Here is a 17,678-nt window from a genome sequence, read left to right on the forward strand (position 1 = left end):
GTAACCCTAAAGCTTATGCTCTTAACCATTAAGCCCTAACCAGGAAACAGTCCTTTAGGAAACACGTGTTTGGGACACACCAGTCACCAAGTGCAGGGACACATAAACCTACCCCAACAAAGGGGGCTGCACCCACCAACCACCACTTCATCCCGGCCTCCCCCAGAGAAGCACCACAGCAGACAAAAGCCAGGGGAAAGCGTGGCAACAGCCAGAGCATCTAAGAGAACAAACTCTGGGTCCTGGAGGCCAGGGTTCAAGCCCCAGGTCCACCATTAGCCATGGGTCCTTGCACAGGTTGTTGGGTCTCCTGGCTAGAATATAATAATGGTGTCATCTCCTGACTTGTTGTGAGGGTTAAATGAGGTAACAGGCTTAGCGTGATGGCTGATATGATGGCTGTTCACTGCTAGTGTGCTAGTATTCATATTATCACCACTTATTATTATCATTATTGGGGAAACACAGCCCCAGTTCAGCAGGCTTGAGACAAGAAAGATATTTCAGAGATACGTCTAGGCCTAAGAAGGTCTGGCATTCTCAGATTTTGGCTAACACATAGCATGCTTTCTGTGCTAACAGCGGTCTTATGAGCCTCCCTGATGAAGTTCCTCACAGGGAGGGTATGAAAGTTAGCAGAGGTGGTGGTGGGGGGGAGGGGGGTTCAAGATATTTTCCTGATATTGATTAGTTAATGTCTGAGGAATGAGGCTGTCACTCTGGGGACAACCCTCCTGGGCCCACTAGACTCCTTCCCCTCTTGGCCAGAGTCTATTTCTACAGCAAAAACCCATATGCAGAATGTTTCATGGTAGCATTGAATTCCTAGTCATGAGCCTCAGAAACAGGGGGAGAGCAGAGCGGAGGTGGGGGAAACTTTGTAAAGATCCTACAACCTCTCCCTCTTACCACTGCCTTGGGAAGGAAGGGGCTCTCAGAGCGTGGTAGACATTGATTTTTCTCTGAGTCATTGGAGAGGATGGGTCAATGGATGAGTATTTAGGGGGCAGGTAGATTGAGTTGGGGAGTGTTGGGGAGTAAAGATGGAAATGTCTCTCAATCCAGTGAATCCAGGACAATAAGGGCACATTTCACCCACTGAAGAATAGCTAGAGTTGAGAGTTCTTTTTTCTCTAACAGTCTCTAGAGCTGGCTTGGAGCCTTATTAAATTTATCCTTCTGTCTTCTTCCCCAGGAGAAATCTTGCACATCTCAGTTTCACAGGTACTTGTGTGTCCAAATGTATGCCAGGGGCTGTGCCAAGCTCAGGGATGCAGAGATGGTAAGACTGGCCCTTGCCTTCAAGGAGTCCATGGTATTGTCTTCCCAAAGGAAAAATAACCAGTTTATAAGAATTTTTTTCTTTTAAAAAGTGTGTGCTTCTCCACAATCTCCTCCCAGCATCCCACAAAGTAGCCATGTGAGAAGTTCCTGCTCCAGGAATGTCCCCAAATGGGGTGACCCACTTCTCCTGGATAGAGTCTGTGGCTTGGGGAGTTCTGTTCACTTCTCAAGAAAAGGAAATGAGGTTAGGGTTAAGGAGCCAGCTGGACCTGAGCTCCTCTCTTAGTTGAGAAAGGATGGAGACAAGAACCCAGGAGCCCTGCCATCCAAGGCCACCTGCCAGCCTTGTCTCTGGGTCACCTCCTCATAAATCTGCAGAGAAAGTCTCCAGGGAAAACTTCTCCCCATCACCCAGTACTTTCTGCCCTACCATAAAGTCTCAGGAGCAGGAAAATCTTTAACCGAATCTCAGTCCCACTACTGCAATGTCAGCCCATTTCCTCCTGACCTGCTCTCAGTGGAGATGGAGAAGAGCCACTCATGAGAGATCAAAGAAAATTTCAGTAGACCCTTAGTGTTCTGGGAGAAGATCCTAAACTAGAAAACCTTTCGGAAGCATCCTGATAATGCATACCTTCTAATGTTGGTGGGCAATCAAAGCATATTCATAAACAGCACATCATTCACTCCTCATTACTGTCCCCAAGTTCCAAACAGCAAACACTGACAAGGAAACTTAAGTTCGGAAGGGTTAAGTGAAAAGTTCAAGGTCTCGTAGCACAAGTCACAAGCAATTGTTGCTAAGGACACAGATTCAGTTCTTAAAGCTTCTGGCCCATGAAGCTCTGCGACATTCCACGGCAGAGAGGGGGTGAGGCACAACTGCATGCACACAAGCATTCATTCCCCTTCATCCTTACTCTTTTCTCTGGTCCTGTTTTGTACAAGATTTGCTTAGACTCAAAACTTAAGTGGGCTCCTCAGAATATTGGCACCTCTAAAACTCTGGTATCTACACTTCTTTTCAAACATATATTCATTCCTTTCACTTTTTCTCATAGCTCCTATTTTCTCGCTTCTATCAGGACCACTACATTCAGTCTCCAACACACCTACTTCACCCTTAAAAATCAGAATATCCACTGCCCTGTATCAGTAACTTGTTCTCCTCACCTCTATGCCTCAATACTACTACCGGGAACAACTATCTTCTGCCAAGAGAGCATCTTTTCAATCCACAGTCTAGTACACCTCCTCCAGGAAGCCTCCGTGGTTGCCCCTGCTCTAATCATCCTTTGACTCAGTGTGATAGGCGCCTAATAGGAAGTCAGTTTCCATCTGTGCCTCAAACAGGAAGGTTCCAACTCTACATTCTACTGGTCCTAACCATGGTGGGTACTCAGCAAGCATTCCCAAAAATATAACAACAAAATAGTGAGCACACTCTAGCCACTCAAGGGACAATAGCGTGGGGGCAGACGGCAACTCTGGCAAGGGAAATCTAACTGTGCAGAGTAAGAAGCTAAAGTTAACCGGGGAAAATGGTGTTATTCAACTTTACATAACTTCATACAACGTCAGAGATTTGGGCCAGGAGCCCACCAACGGTTTTCCTGACATTCCACGTCAAGGATTTGTAAATGCCTCTTCCATTAGCTTCATCAGAGTCTCAAGGCAAGCGAGGGAACCTGGGACCCACTCGCACCCAAGCTGATACCCTACATTAGGTGGCAGCAGCCGAAGGCGAGACTCGGGAGTTGGGCGATTTGGCCTTGGCCCTGTGTATAGTAGTCAGAATGTCCTCTAGGAGAGCTGGTCCCCACCACCTGTCCTTTTGGGAGATAAAATAGAAAAGCGGCTGCAAATGAACCGTTCCCACAACTCAGAACTCGATCAAAAATCCCCTGGGCCCCCTTCCAAATGAGCTACAGAGCAAGCGGTTCGAGGAGCCCGCAGGCACTGGAACTGGCGGGCCCGGCGTGTGGGTGGGGTGGGGGCACCCACCGCAGAAGCCGGGCTCCCGCCACGGAACGCGCACGCCTTTCCCCGCGCAGGCGGCGGCGTAGCTGGCCACGGCGCCGCACAGGCAGTCTCTGCCGTCCGCGCAGGAGCAGACGTCGTAGCGGCAGTTTCGCAGGTAGGGCAGCGGGCTGACGGCGTGGTGGCAGGCCTCGAACTTGGAGGACGACAGCACGGAGCACGCCTCCTCGGCGAACCTGGCTGTAGGGCGGGAGCGGTGAGCCAGCCCACCCGCCCCCGGCCCCGCCGCGCCCCGCATCCCCCCTTCCCCCCCCCGGAAACCCACAGCGGCCCCGACCCCGAAATCCCGCACACCAGCTTTCCCCACCGTCGCTTCTGGGAGCTCTGGGAATCATTGTGATTTTTTTCCCGCAGCTAATTTACTTTCCCAGTTATGCTGGGCTTAAATAAATAGTGAACTGCCTCTGCGCTGTACAGGCCCACTGTCAGAAAGAGGTGGTCCAGCAATATGGGGGAAGGGGGGAGGGAGAAGTTAATGCAGAACTGAAATGTGGCAGCAGATCAATCAGCAAATGGCCCCTTCAGATCAGCCCATTCCCATATCCATAATTTAACTGCTGCTCCAGTAGACTGAGAACACTTAACAGGCAGGAACTACGGGCTGTCTTTTCTTTCCCAGGGTTTGGCCCACGGTGATGGTGGGGAGAGGGGAGGGGGACTGTGGGAGTGTTCAGCAAGGGAACTTCGGAGAATAAAGGAGCCAGATGCAGGTAACCAAAGGCTGCTGGTACAAACAAAGGCCCAGCCCCAACCCTAGCTCCCTGCCGCCCCCCCAGTGGGTGCCCCACTCCATGGGATGTACTGGAAACACTGGCAGTGCCGCCTTTCCCAGCAAGCTCACGTACTCAGGCGCGGGTTGAGGTTACAAGGATCACTGTGCTGCTTGGGCAGGTCTTGGCAGTCCCCGAGCAGCTTCCAGGAGTTCCCAAAGTCTTCCACCAGGGGCTCCACAAGGCCAGCGGGGGTGAGGAAGTCATCCCCCTTGTTGCCATTAAAATTCCCGCACAGGCCGCACATCTTCCCGGTGTAGACTGGGGACAGCTGCAGAGAGAGACCCAGACTGCTTTGCAGCAGCTACTGACAAGGCAGCAGCAGTTTCATTTCACTAATGAGATGGTTTTTATCAAAAAGCTCTCCAGGCAAAAAAATAAATAGGAATTTAATAAAGCTAAGCTAAGCCCTAGACTGCAGAAGGGGAAAATAAGTTAACTGCAGTATAAATTTGCTCCTAAATCATTCAAGTGAGAGACCTGTCATGCTCAGAGGGATTTCAGAAATTATCTAGTCATTTAAAGATGGACACGCTGCAGCCCAGAGAGGGAAAGCATAGGCCTAGAGTCACAGAGGTGGTGGACAAGTGACCAGGTTGAGGTCTCTGCCATCCATACTTGTCAGGGGACATGACCTAAGCTAATGGGAATCAAGTTCCACATCAGCATCCTTTCACTGGACACGTAGAGGTCACACATAATTCAGGTTATGGTCTAAACTCTCTCGGAGTTCCTGCTTGGTGATCCCTTCCAGACTTTCTACAAAACGTCTGTATAACTCAGCCCCCAAACATCATTGAAGAAAAAAACGCCAAAGCCAAAGAGGACTCTGGAGGCCTCTTTGTAGTTGGGGGCGGTGGGTTCAGCTAAGATTCTGGGACAGCCTGCCGTGGGATGGCCAGGTGGAGTCCAGGGTTCAAAGTCCAGGCCACCAGCATGTGCCTCGTTTTCCATTCTGCGGCCGATGAGCAGAAGGGTACCAGAGACCACAGTCAGGGAGGCGTGGGGAACTGAACCTGCCTTTCATGCAGTATCTGCTGGTTTTCGTGGAGATGGTCCCTATTCAAAGACAGAGCAGGAGCTGGGACCCAAGGGTACTGACTCCCACTCTGGCATGAAATTAGGGAGGCCATATGACCTCCCTGGGAGCGGAAACCCTCATGACCAGGCCCAGTATGATCTCTGGGAGCCCCTTCCAGCTCCCAGCTCTGACTTAAGGTGCAGGATGGGAATCCAGTGGAAGGTGGCCCAACCCATAAAAAATGTACCCAAGTAAATATTGTTAGTAAGAAAGGGGACAGAGTAATGTTTCTTTGCTTACTTTATAAATATCAAGCGTTGCCCCCATTAGGTACAGAAGCCTTCCCTGATCCGGCCGTTTACAATTTAAATCCTCCCCCATTCCCAGCATTTCTTGCCCTCTTCTCTGTTATTTTTTTATCTACCTGGATGTATCACCTTCTAATATGTGATATAATTACTTTGTTTGTTTTGTTTATTATCTGCCCACCCCCATTAGAATTTTAACTAAATAAGGCAATGAGTTTTGTCAGTCTTGTTTCACTGTTGAAGCCTCAGCCTCAAAACTGGTATCTGTGGACATTCAATAAATATTTGTTGAATGAATGAATTAATGTGAATAAATGAATGAATAAACTAGCGAATGAATGGGGTTCTCCTCTGGGCATAGACTGACATGCAATGCCAAAAGTCAAGGTCCGCCCTGAGCAAAGCAGCAAAACGGTAGCAACTCAACTCACCCCCTCACCTACTTCTCAACCTCCCTCCTCTCTCTCCTCCTCAGCATGAAGTGTCCTCATGCTCCCCCAAATGCCCTCTTCTTCACCCTCCCCAGGCCGGCCATCACTACCACCCCCACTCCCTTGGCTTGCCTTACTGGTGAACTGGGCTAGGGCTTAGAAAAGTGGGTGTATTGATTTATACTAGGCTGTGGCTGGCTGATAGCCCTACAGAGTCAAGATCCCTGCACTTCCAAGAGCACGCTTGAAATAAATCTTTTGAAATAAAGCTCTGATGCATGACAGTTCTGACAAAGTAAGGACTATCAGAGGGTCTTTGGTACCCGACTCTGAAGTGGGGCTGGACCCAGCATCACAGCCTACTCAGCAGGAAAGCAGCACCTAGGAGGCACGGCTTCCCCGTCCACTGCCTTGCTGCCTGGGCCACCCGGCCAGAGAGACGGGGCATGTGCCCTGTTCCCAGCTGGGAAGCCGAGAAGCCCAGCAGCACTTCATCCCGGCCAGTCTTGCCATGAATTTCTCAGCCTGCTCCTCTCCCCGCACTCCCCCAGGAGCCCCAGTCTCGGGCTTCCCCTGCCCCCTGCGCAGAGCAGCCAACAAGCCCCAGGTGTCAGCACTGAGACTCTCCACCCCCTGCCCCACCCACAAACACCCCTTCCCCCTCCACACACAAACTACAGGAAACGCCCATAGCAGGTGGGGCCACATGACCCTGTCCTGAATTTTGACCCATGAAATCCTCTTCTGGTAAGCTAACTGAGCTACCCCCGAAAGATAACCCTACATCCCATTCCCACAGAAAAAGGTCCACCTCTCTCCTCCTCAGAGGGGATCCAGCTGGACCAGGAACAGAGAAACCTGATGAGAAGGAGAGTGGCTGCCCAAGGGGCAGCTGCGGACCAGCTGACTGAGGGGAGAATTCTCCGATGGACACCTCGAGCCCCCTCTCTGTGTCAGGGGAGGGTGTGGGGAAAACGGGATGGCTTCCTTGAAGAAAAGGGCAGAGAGACTAGGCAGAAATCAGGAGACTGAGTTCTGGTCCTCACTCTTCCACGAAATGACCGTGAGGCCTAGGGCAAGTTGCCTTTTTGCTCCAGAAATGATGGCTCTTTATTTCCACCTTTAAATGAGAGGTTGATGGGATCTCCAAGACCCCCCTGCCCTATGGTCTGTGGTTGGAAGGGTTATGTCATAATGTGAAACACTCTTAGAACTTTAAGACAAGGGAAGGAACACAGTGAGAATGAGAATGAAGGGAATAGCCCAGCCCAGGCTATGCCAAGAGCCCTGTGGGTCATAGAACCCTGGGATGCAGGAGGGAACTCTCCAGGAATCCTAGGCACAGTGGACAGTGGCAGTTCTCAGTGCATGATCTTGGGACCCCTGGGGGGTTTCCTGAGACCTTTTCAAGGGATCTGTGATTAGTTTTTTTAAAGAATATGTTATATGTTACTTTGCATTATACCTTTTAAATACCAAAGATGTTATTTGCTTTTTTCACTCTCATTCTCTTAGCACAGTGGGGTTTTCCAGAGGCTACAAGACGTCATATTGCAAAGGTCAAATGCAGAAGCAGACATGAGGATCCAGCTGTGAGCCCAGACGTTAAAGAACTTGGCAAAAACATAAAGCTATGCCATTCTTCTCACGGATTATATTTTTTGTTTTTCAAAGTATAGTTAATTACCCCCCAAAAAACACTGTTATTTATATTAACATGAAGTGGGCTTACTATTACTTTTAATGCATTAATAAATAAATATTTTAAATCTATCTCTGATTTAACTTCTATTATGGTAAATTTTGATGGAGACAACTCTCGGGAGCCAACTGTCTTGGGGCCAAGGCATACTGACACCCAAAAGAGAGAAACCCTGGCCCCTTGGGAAGGACACTAGCCAAAGAGCAAACCTCTACCCTGCCCCCAATCATCTGGACAGTGCTGGGCAAGTCTCTACCTTCCCTGAGAGCCGGCTGCCTTGTCTAGGACATGGTAGGACTGATGCCTGCACTGCCCACCTACCAGACAGTTCAAGTGGAAAAACATACAGAGGTCCTGTGTAAAAGGTTAGCCTCCAAATATGAGTCGATGAGGATCACCGGAGCAAGTGGAAGTGGCCTCTGGGCTCAGGTCAGGGCAGCCCTTTCGCAGGCACCAAGACGGCCTCTCCCCCAGGGGCGCAGGGCATGGGGTCTTGCAGCCAAGACTCTTCCCTGGCTGCCGACAATGAGCCCCCCCAGGGGACACCCCCTGCCCACAGGCCTTGTAACAGCCAGACCTACAGTAGTCAGGTCCAATCTGGAGGCCCTTGGGAGACCCAAGCCCCAGAAATGAGAATCCCCAGGGAGAAAAAGCCCCAGAAAACAAATGCCAGCTTCTCGTAAACAAGGGAGGCCTGTTCCTTGCTCTGCGGGTGTAGGGACGGAGGCGAAAGGGATTGTTCTCCCACCCCACAGAGCCCTTCTGCCAAGAGGACAAGGGCTCTTTGTAAGGTCGGGCTGCAGGGAGGCTGTGACGCGAGGGGGCTCTACCTTCACCAGCAGCCTCCCGCGGCCATCCCAGTCCATCTGCAGGTCCTCCCCGTAACTGAGGCGCACGGAGGTCATCACGGTGTGCTGGATGCGGAGGTCGCCTGCAGCAGAGCAGAGAGGGGACTCAGGTCGAGGTGGGGCGGGGGGCCAGGGAGCAGGTAGATGTGGTGGGGAGAGATAAGGAGGCTCACAAAGGACCATGGCCGTGAACAACAATGAGATAGGGTGCAGACAGCTGCCCAGGGGTCTTAAGGAAGTCTCAGGAGGAAAGGTGACCAAATGGGTGTAGTGCAAATTGGGTTTCCCAAGGAGGGACCCTCCGCATCCCTGCTGTGGCCATGCCATTCCTCCTGCTTCCATGAGAGGGCGGCAGAGGCTCCTGCGTCCTTAGCTTTAGGTGGATGCCCTGAAGCCGAGGGCTGCCTCTCTTCCCTGGACCCCCAGACGCCTGGGCCTGTCTGCCATCGCACAGCACCTCCAGCCTGAGCCACTCGGTCCCCATGGCTGAGCAAGGCTGTGTGCAAAGCCAAGTCTGGCAGATCTTGTTGCTGTGGGTGGGTGGAAGGAGGCATGCCCCTTGCCCTAAAGAAAGGTATCATCTCATGGGGAGACGCATGCAGCATTGAACATACATGGACAGCCCATTTCATCTTCTGCATGCAATGCCACAACAATGGCAGACCCACTGGAACTAGGCCCCCTGGTTATGCAAAAGAGGAGGATCTGAGAGTCACTTGGTGGACAGAGGGTGGGAGCTGTGCAGTGCAAAAGCAGTTTTGCTTTGGCTGGACATAGTGCAAATGGGGCAAAGTTGCTGGACATGTAGGTCTCTCCACAGGGCACAGGGTCACCTGGCCCTGCTTCTGCTCTAACCTAGCAACAGCCACCCCTGCCTCTCAGCATCAGTCTCTGCTCCCTTCCCACCTCCACATGGAACCACCCTGCCAACCCCAAAGGGCTGAATGAAGTCAAGTGGAAATCCTCTTGGATCCCTTTTCCCTATCATACTTTCTCCCAGGTCTGGAGCAGCCCCCTCCACTCCACGCATTCAGCCTCCTCCTCCAAGAAGCTTCCTGTCTTACAGCGAAGCATACTAAGGCTACCTCCCTTCCCCTCCAAAGGTAACTCTTCTTTACAGTCCCCCGGGGCTAGGTGCTGTGGGAAGAACGAGCCCACCTTGCAGGAAGGGGATCTGGATGTCCTGGCCATCCATGGAGACTCCTCCCCCATGCTTCAGCTTCACGAGGCTGTTGTGCAGGCCAGGCAACCGGACAGTGACCGAGCGGGTGCAGACGGCATCAGGGTCATCGGCACACTGCCAGGAGGGGCACGAGATGTGATGACACCACACACACACACACACACACTTGCACACACGACACACACACACTTGCACACACGACACATACACACTTGCACACACCACCACCACCAGCTCAGCATCCAGCCCAGGGCCCATTTAATCCCAGAAAGACCCCAACCCCAGAGAGCCCCTGGTCTTCACATGCCATACAACTCCACTCTCACCGAACATTCTACGTGAACAGGGCCCCCAAAGTTGTACAAGAAGGAGGACCTAAACCTGAGGCGCTCCCCACCACCACTGTCCATCCAAGCCCGGCCTTTTATGAAGAACTCTGGATCACGGGCCCTTCTTGTTCCTGAGTCTACCCTTCCAAAGCAAATCAAGGACTTTGATCCTCAGCAGAAAGCCTGCTCACTCCATCTGTCCTCACCTTTGCCTCCTTCTCTAGGGACAAAGGCACACACACGTGCCAGAGCCTCTTTCCCATCAGCCCCCAACTCTGAACAGCAGAGGTTCAGCTTTGGGGGCAGCAGACTAGACCGAAAGAGATTGCTTGTCCTGCCTATCAAGTTGAGCCAGCCCTGAGCCAGGGACTGTTGGCAGGCCTGGATGACATCTCGCTATATCTAAAGCGAAAGGGGCCGACTGGTTTTCTAGAAGGAGAAGCTACGTGAAGTCCAGAAGAAAGGACCCCCCTCCCACCCAGCAAGTGGTTCCCCATGGCCTCCTGGATAGCTGCTCTCTCGCCCCCTCGGGCAGCCGGCTGGGTGGCCGGGCTCACCTGGACAGTGTCTATGACGATGGAGAAGGAGTGGTCCTGGCAGTCCTGGGCCAGCAGGTACTGGCAGATCCCACTGAAGGTGAAGTACCTGTTGTCAAAGCTCTTGAAGTGGGACTGTCCTGTGACCAGACACTCCCCTGGAGGGACAGAGAGAACAGGGGGCAGAATGGGAGGAGAAGGGAGATGCTCCCGGTGGTGGCAAAGGCGGAATGCATATCCCAGGCAGGGAGCCCTTTGTCAAAACTGCATGGATGTACTTTTTCCCACCAGTCTTAAAGCTAGTTCTGCCTGAGGACTCTAAGTCAGTTCCCACTCCTAAAACTGTAAGATGGCAGAGCCGGGTCACTCAGTTGAACCCCACATTCTATGGCTAGGGAAAAGGGAAGGGTCTTGCCCACGGGAATATGTGGTCAGCAGCAGAGCCCGGACAAGAGCCGGCACGTCCTGACTTGCACCACTGCTGCTTGTGCTTCTCCCACCCCAGCCTGCTCCATCTGGGTTCTGTGCTTCCTAGGGGGGTCGGGGGCCATACTAGAGTCAGACAGCAGCCCCAGGCCTGCAGACTGCTCAGCCCAGGGAGGGAACGGGCCAGCCCCTGAACTGAGGCTTGGAGGGGAATTCCAGGCCACACCTCACCCCAGAGAGCTCCCTGGGAAGGCAGGCAAGCAGAAGGAGGCATGGGGTGACAAGGGCTGAGCAGGGATTCTCTCCGAGCTCTTGGCCTCCAAGCTGCCACTCTCAGCTGAGAGGTGGGTCCATGCTGGGACTTCAGTGGAGGCCAATGTGGGAGGGGGCAGCAGGCCATCTGCCCATGACCTCACCACCGCGGGCAGTGCTGAGCCCTGCCAGGCCAGCTCGCCAGCCCAGGCTGACATGCCTGGGGGTGAGGCCAGGACTCCCAGGCAGCATCCTGCCACTCAGAGCTGGGCCCACTCTCCCCCTTACCTAACCACCACCCCATCCTCCCCCAACTCAGCCAAGGCCTGGCACCACTGGCCCTATGCCCCTCAGACCAGAGATCACATGTCCTGGAAGGGGTCCCTGCAGCAGGAGGTCTCTGCCAACTTCTCCCGTGATACCCCATCAGCTGGGCCCAGCCTGGGGCAATCCCACCTCCAGCACCCATAATGGACCCATTGAAGCCGACAGCCTTCTGGATCCCTTCCCAACCTCCCTCTCAGCATTTCCTCTCTCTGTTCTCATCTTTGCCTTCTGTGCTATAGAAAAAGAAACATATATGCATTTCCCAGCAGTTCCCTAAAGGAGGGGCCCTCCTTCCCCAAGAGTCCACCGCGACCCCCACACAGTGCCGGCTCTCCCCGGCACTGACCCAGCCCACACCAGAAGTTTTCCCCACAAGTCTCTCAGCCAGTGGCCCCAGGCCCATGTCCAGGAGCTGGGCCCGGTCACACGGCCAAGGGATCCCCAAGGGGAGATTCCAGTTCCACAGGTCCCCACTGCCTACCACCTTCATGCCACATTCGCCCAGACAGGTGGGTCAGGGGACAGGGTCAGACACAGCTCTGGGCCTTGGCAGGTGTCTGAAGGTGGAGCCGGGGGTGGGAGGAGCAGCAGCTCCAGGTTGCTTGTGATGTCCCTCTGCCCGGTCCCCAGGGCAGCGAACCCTTTTCTTTCGAGGACAGTGTGGGCCAGGAGAGCACGTCCAATCCAGAAGTCAGGAGAAAGTGAGGGGCCCCAAATAATTCTCATCAGCATCACTTTCCTTCCCCGTTGTCCCTCAAGAAGTGGGTGGGATGGGGGGAGGGGAGAGGCGGGGCGCCTCTAAGAAGTCCAAGCAGACCAGGCAACAAGATAGGGGCAGGGGTCATCCCAGATGACTGTAAATGTGCTGAAATTCCACACCCAGTGACATCACAGGAAAGCCTCTTTGAAATGGCTGTTTGTCAGAAATCACCATCATTCTACAAACAGAGTGATAATGACATTTCGTCAAATGGCTTGACCCTGCGACCCTGCAGCAGTAGCGGCAGTAAAGTGGGTGGAATTCTTCCTCCCGAGTCTTTCTCTGTTTTCTCAGAATCACGCTTATCTGAGTAAGAAATTGGACACCAATTACCTTTTCAATGCCTGGGAGAAGAGGGGTCAACGAGAAAATATGCCAGCAACCAAAAGCCAAACTGGGGACCTGAATCGTATTCACTGATCTGATTTCCTGCTCTGACTTGCAGTGATTTGTGTTCCCAGGTTTCTCAGGAATCAGAAGTCTAAATATTATATTTAGCTTATCTCCTTGGCACAGTCGATGGACGAGATGCAAGCACAGGAAACACAGGGACACGAACACGGGAGCTGCTGGGCAGCAGTCAGCCTTGGAAACCGAAACACGAGTGAGAACAACAGGCCACATGGCAAAACTTATCCTCCAGCCAGAGAGGGGCCTTGGGATGTTCCCGTCAGTCAGTGAGCAGGGCAGCCCCCACCCCATCCCCCACGCAGCTGGCCCATGGCCAGACAGAGTCGGCAATAGAAATTGGGTGAATGAATGAAAAGCACGTGACCCTTAAAAGAGCATAAAAAGCAGAACTTTGAGTAGATCTAACTCTACAAGAACAGAGATCTCCCCTCGAGAATAAAAGAATAAACCCCGTCTTTCTCCGAAGCACTTCTGCTAAACAAGCCCTTTTATCTGCAGTCAGGGAGCCCTTCCTGGGACTGTCCAGTTCAGACCATTCGCTTCCAACTCTTTTCCACCCAGCCTGCAGGCTTTCAGCAAAGTGGCCGGTGTAAATTTCCACCAAAGCACAATCAAGGGATCTGGACCAAGCGTGCAGATCAAAGGGGTCAGGGGGTACCACCTCACCAAGTGCTCCCAGGAGGTGGTCGACATTATTAACCCCCATTTTACTGACAGGCAACTAAAGCACTGGGAGGAACTTGCCTCGGGCCCCAAAGAGATCAAGCAGGGTTTAGAACCTGGGTATCTGGCTCCAGAGCCCAGAGTGCTTGACGCCACCTCTACCGCCTCATGAGTTGGCTCCCGCAGTTTCTCACAGGCCTGTATCAGCCTGATCCTGGGCGCACGTGGGCACGTCCACATCCAGGTACCGAGATGGGGTGTGAAAGGAGATGCACAGCCCTGACCTGCAGGAGGCCTGGTGGGACACCAGAAACCCCAGCATGGGCTGGGACAAGCTGCAGGAGACTTCCCGTGACCTGGGGGAGTCAGCACCCCCAGGAGAGTCCCAGACCCCCACAGGACAGCCAGCTGCCCTGTATTCCTCATCACTGCCTCTGTTGGCCAGGGAGGCCTAGAGGCTCTAGAAACCACTGAGGTTAAATCCCAAAACTGAATTAGAGGACCGTGTTAGAATCCATCAGCAATTATCCTGCACCAAGGGAGCAGCAGCCCTACGCTGAGGCCTCCCCTCCAGCGAACCAAGGCAGGTCACAGCCTCCTGCGCTGCCAACCCTGTCTTAAGCCCTGTCCCAGCCACAGCCCGCCTCATCCCACCCTCCCCATTCCCTGCTTCTCTGGGCATGTGCGGGCCTCTTGGGCCGTCTCTGGTCCTGCTTAGAGAAGGTGATAATCTAATACTCTAACAAAATACAATGAGCTAAATTCCTAATTCCACCAGCTGCGGCCCACAGGGTTTACATGGTGAATGCCTGTGTATTTAGATATTGAAGTTTTTCGTGGGTCGATCGCAGCAACCTCATATGTCTTTCAAAGCACTCCTTAGGCCTTACACAGTGTGATCACGCTAAATTGGAGCACTGGGAGCACTTGAAAGGGCTATCTTTCGTCCTTCATGCTGCCTTCAAGGACTGCCCAGAAGATGAGCTGGCTGGCTGGTCAGCCCTGGGCTAAACTAACTGACCTACTCCTCGTGCTCACTTCCCATCTGGATCTAGACTTTTCTCAGTGTCGAGGGCACTGTGGGAGACCTTGAGTGACCCCAAGCCTTTGACCCACAGGCTCCAAACATGATCTCAGGTGTCCAAGCTCACACACACACACACACACACACACACACACACACACACACACACACGGACCTCCTTAGCCAAGCTTGCCTCTTGAGACTAAGGGGAGGGGAGTTCTTCATCCAGCTGTTGGCATTCTGTAGACACAGAAGCCCACAAAGTAGTGCCCAGCTTGCATGGTGAGGCCAAGCTGGCCTCTAACTAAGTGCGGGGCCTTTCCAGAGCTCATAGAGGGATGGCTCAAGGACTGGGATCCAGGCAGAAAGGAAGGGCCCAAAAGGTAGGAATTGGGCAGTTGTGAGTGTGAGTTCTGGCTCTGCCTCTTAGCAGCTGTGTGACTCTGGTCCAGCTGCTTAACCTCTCTGGGCCTGTTTCTCCTTTGTAAAATGAGAATAAATAACATCTGCCTTGTGATGTGGCAACGCACGTAAAGTGCTCAGCACACTGCCCAGTACACTGCAAAAGTCCTGTGAGTTACCACAAAGGAGGAAAACATCAGCAGAAGAGCAAAGGTCTTTTGAGACAGGAGGCAAAGGGTGCTTAGACTTAGTTGGGGCCAAACTGAAGGGAAAGTGAAGGGCAGAGATTGTCAGGCCACTTTTCTAAAACAGATCTCCCAGGGTAGGGATGGAGTGAGGGAAATAATTTGTGGGCCCAGTTTTCCTAGCTCTTGGGCCATGCCAAGGTCTTCATGTCAGACACAACAGAAAATTCCACTAAAGCTCATACGTGAGGTGTAAAGAATTACCAGGTCTCTCTTCCCCTTAACTTCCCAAAGGATTTGCATTCCCTTTGCTTAGTCAACCATCACCTTACTGATCTTGCAGCTCATTCACCTTTAATCTTTTGAGCAAAGAGATGGTGAGAAGAGAACAATAAAGCCCTAGCCCAGGTGCTGGTCTACCTTTTCAGCTCCTTCCAGGCAGAAACCAGTGCTGCAGCCAGGTGGTCTCATCCAGCCTGTGCAGAAGGAATCCCCCTCCCTGCCCAGATGTGTGGCCCTCCCTGAGTGAGGGGGGGGCACGTCCCTCTGTTCAGAGATGGAACGAATAAAAGGTCACCTACCTGGGCATTCTTCATTGCTGCAGATCCACAGGCTATTTCTGCAAATGCTGTTGGGGACAGAAACACATGTCATTGGTAGCTCTGCAAACCCAAGGAAGCATGAATGGATTTCAAGCACTTGGAAGATACCAGCCCTCAAAGGAAAGGGTCTGGGAAAAGAAAGGAGCTGAAGCTAGAGGGGTCTTTAGGAGGCTAAAGTGATACAGGACAGGGCTTTGCACACAAAAGAATCTTGGAGACACCCAAGGGGAAGAAAGCCTGACAGAGAGGCAGAAGAAGAAAGAAAACCGTAGGGGAATATGACGTCTCTGAAATTCAACCCAGGCACCCGGAAGTCAAAGGTCTATCCCTGCACCCAACCAGTGGAAGACAGCAAGGGAGAAGTACTGAAAGGAAAATGCCCAGAGCCACGTGGCAGCCAGTTGAGGCTCCCTGAAGGCTCCGTGAGGGCCGAAGGTGCCAAGCAGGGGAAGACAGCAGAGGGAAGAGGCCTGGAAGCAGGAAATGATGAGTTATTTTCCTTAGAGGGCAGAGAAAAGCAAAGCTAGCCAGAGAAACCATCCAGAAAGCCTCCCTGGGGATGACTTGAGTTAAGCAGGGACAGGAGCCCAGGCTGGGCCTGGCAGGCCGCAGGGAGCCACGGTGAGCAGGTCTGTGCGGTTTTCCACTGGGCATTCCTGCTTCCTATCCCCTGGGAGATCAAAGATCTCAAGGAGAAAAGGAATTGCCCACAGCTCAGCGACTTATAAAGTCCCTCTTCAGGGAGAGCAACTCATTTTCCAAAGCATAGTTTTGGGTGAAAGCTAGAGGTATTGCTTCCATGGAAACAACCCTTCACTTCCTGACCTCTCCCACCTGCAGGCATCTCCATAAGAGATTTCTGCTGCCCTTCACTCATTGCCACGCCCTGCCCCAAGCCCCCACTCGGTCTCTTCTCCCGCGGTCCAGGCCAGGCCCTGTTCTGTCTGCTGCTGCCCCCACGGCCCCAGCTTCCCCCTCCAAGGCCCCAGCCTGCTCTCCCAGCCCACACCAGGCAGCCCCAATTACCAGGTGTTGCAGTCTCGCAAGAGGGAGGAGCCAGGAGGGTACCGCTTCCCAGAGTGCACGCAGGAGCACTCGGCGCTCTCCATGCAGCGGCCTTCCTCAAGGAGCTGCCCCTCTGGGATCAAGGGCACCAAGGGAAAGTCTTAGCATGTCATCAGCACTACTCCTCTCCACTGTACAGCCCCCGTGGGTGGGGAGCTCAGGGCTTCTTCCAGGAAGCTCAGATAACTCCCTCTGGGATGTCTCCCTTTCACACGGATGTTGTGTGCAGGAGACACACCTCCACTCTACGAAGTGGAGAAGACATGCGGGCGAGAGCCTGGCCCAAGGTCTTCCCGTGGGGAAGCCGGGAGTCGGGGCACACAGGACTCAGTCTTGCTACCTAAGCAGGGCCTTCTCGCCAAAGCCCACAAATTACCTCTTGAGAAAGACTTTCTAGTACAAAGCGCTTCCTCAGCCAAGCTCACACGGCAAACCAGGATAGATTTAAAATACCCTTCCCCCAGACTGGTTCCCTGTCACCTAACTGAGAAAACAAAATGCAGCTCAGATTGGGCCACGTGCTCCCCCAACAAAGTCACCTTTGGAGCCCAGGCCAGCCCCTCTATTTCCTTAGACAGAAGTGCTTTCATGGGTACAGTACAACAGGAAAACATAAATTAAAAATAAATACCAGCTCGATCCTGATCACTCAGCACAAAGGCTTTAAAAAAATAATAAATAAAAGGCCTCTGATTTCAGCAACAGGGAACAGACACAGGTCGCCTTCATCTCGCTCCCCAAAGCCAAGGGCACTGCCAAGGCCTCAGATTTGTAAATAAAGTAAGTTTATTACCAGGGCAGCTGCAGCCATCCACACATTGCTCCTGACACCCTTCATTGATGTGCAGGCTCTGGCAGTTTCTGGTGCAAGGGGACACACATTCCTTATACTCCATGCCAGTGGGGCACGCCGGACCTGAAAGAGAAAATCAAAGTGGTCTCCCCCGGGACGGGTTGCCTCCAGTGCAGCGGCTCACAAGTCACGCTGTTTTCAGAGCCTCCTTGTCCCTGCTCCTCTGACTGTTCCCCTCTGTCTACAGAGCTCCAGAGGCCAACGTGCCCCTCTGAGGCCCCCACTGCCCAGCCACCCCTCCCTTGAAGGAATGTCT

The 17,678-nt window shown here is 52.9% G+C and overlaps 1 protein-coding gene across 1 annotated transcript in view; it reads right to left on the reverse strand.

Moving 5' to 3' along the window:
• VWF (von Willebrand factor) overlaps positions 1-17,678 on the reverse strand; it is a 149,630-nt gene that overhangs the window by 89,668 nt on the left and 42,284 nt on the right. The window contains exons 8-15 of the mRNA XM_077169776.1: positions 17,363-17,485; positions 16,531-16,642; positions 15,484-15,530; positions 10,474-10,610; positions 9,563-9,701; positions 8,387-8,487; positions 4,170-4,365; positions 3,289-3,504 (exon numbers count right to left, since the gene is read on the reverse strand). Of these exons, the coding sequence (XP_077025891.1) occupies positions 3,289-3,504; positions 4,170-4,365; positions 8,387-8,487; positions 9,563-9,701; positions 10,474-10,610; positions 15,484-15,530; positions 16,531-16,642; positions 17,363-17,485 (1,071 nt within the window). The remainder of the gene's footprint in view (positions 1-3,288; positions 3,505-4,169; positions 4,366-8,386; positions 8,488-9,562; positions 9,702-10,473; positions 10,611-15,483; positions 15,531-16,530; positions 16,643-17,362; positions 17,486-17,678) is intronic.

Source organism: Tamandua tetradactyla, chromosome 7, assembly GCF_023851605.1.
Source record: "Tamandua tetradactyla isolate mTamTet1 chromosome 7, mTamTet1.pri, whole genome shotgun sequence".
NCBI lineage: Eukaryota > Metazoa > Chordata > Mammalia > Pilosa > Myrmecophagidae > Tamandua > Tamandua tetradactyla.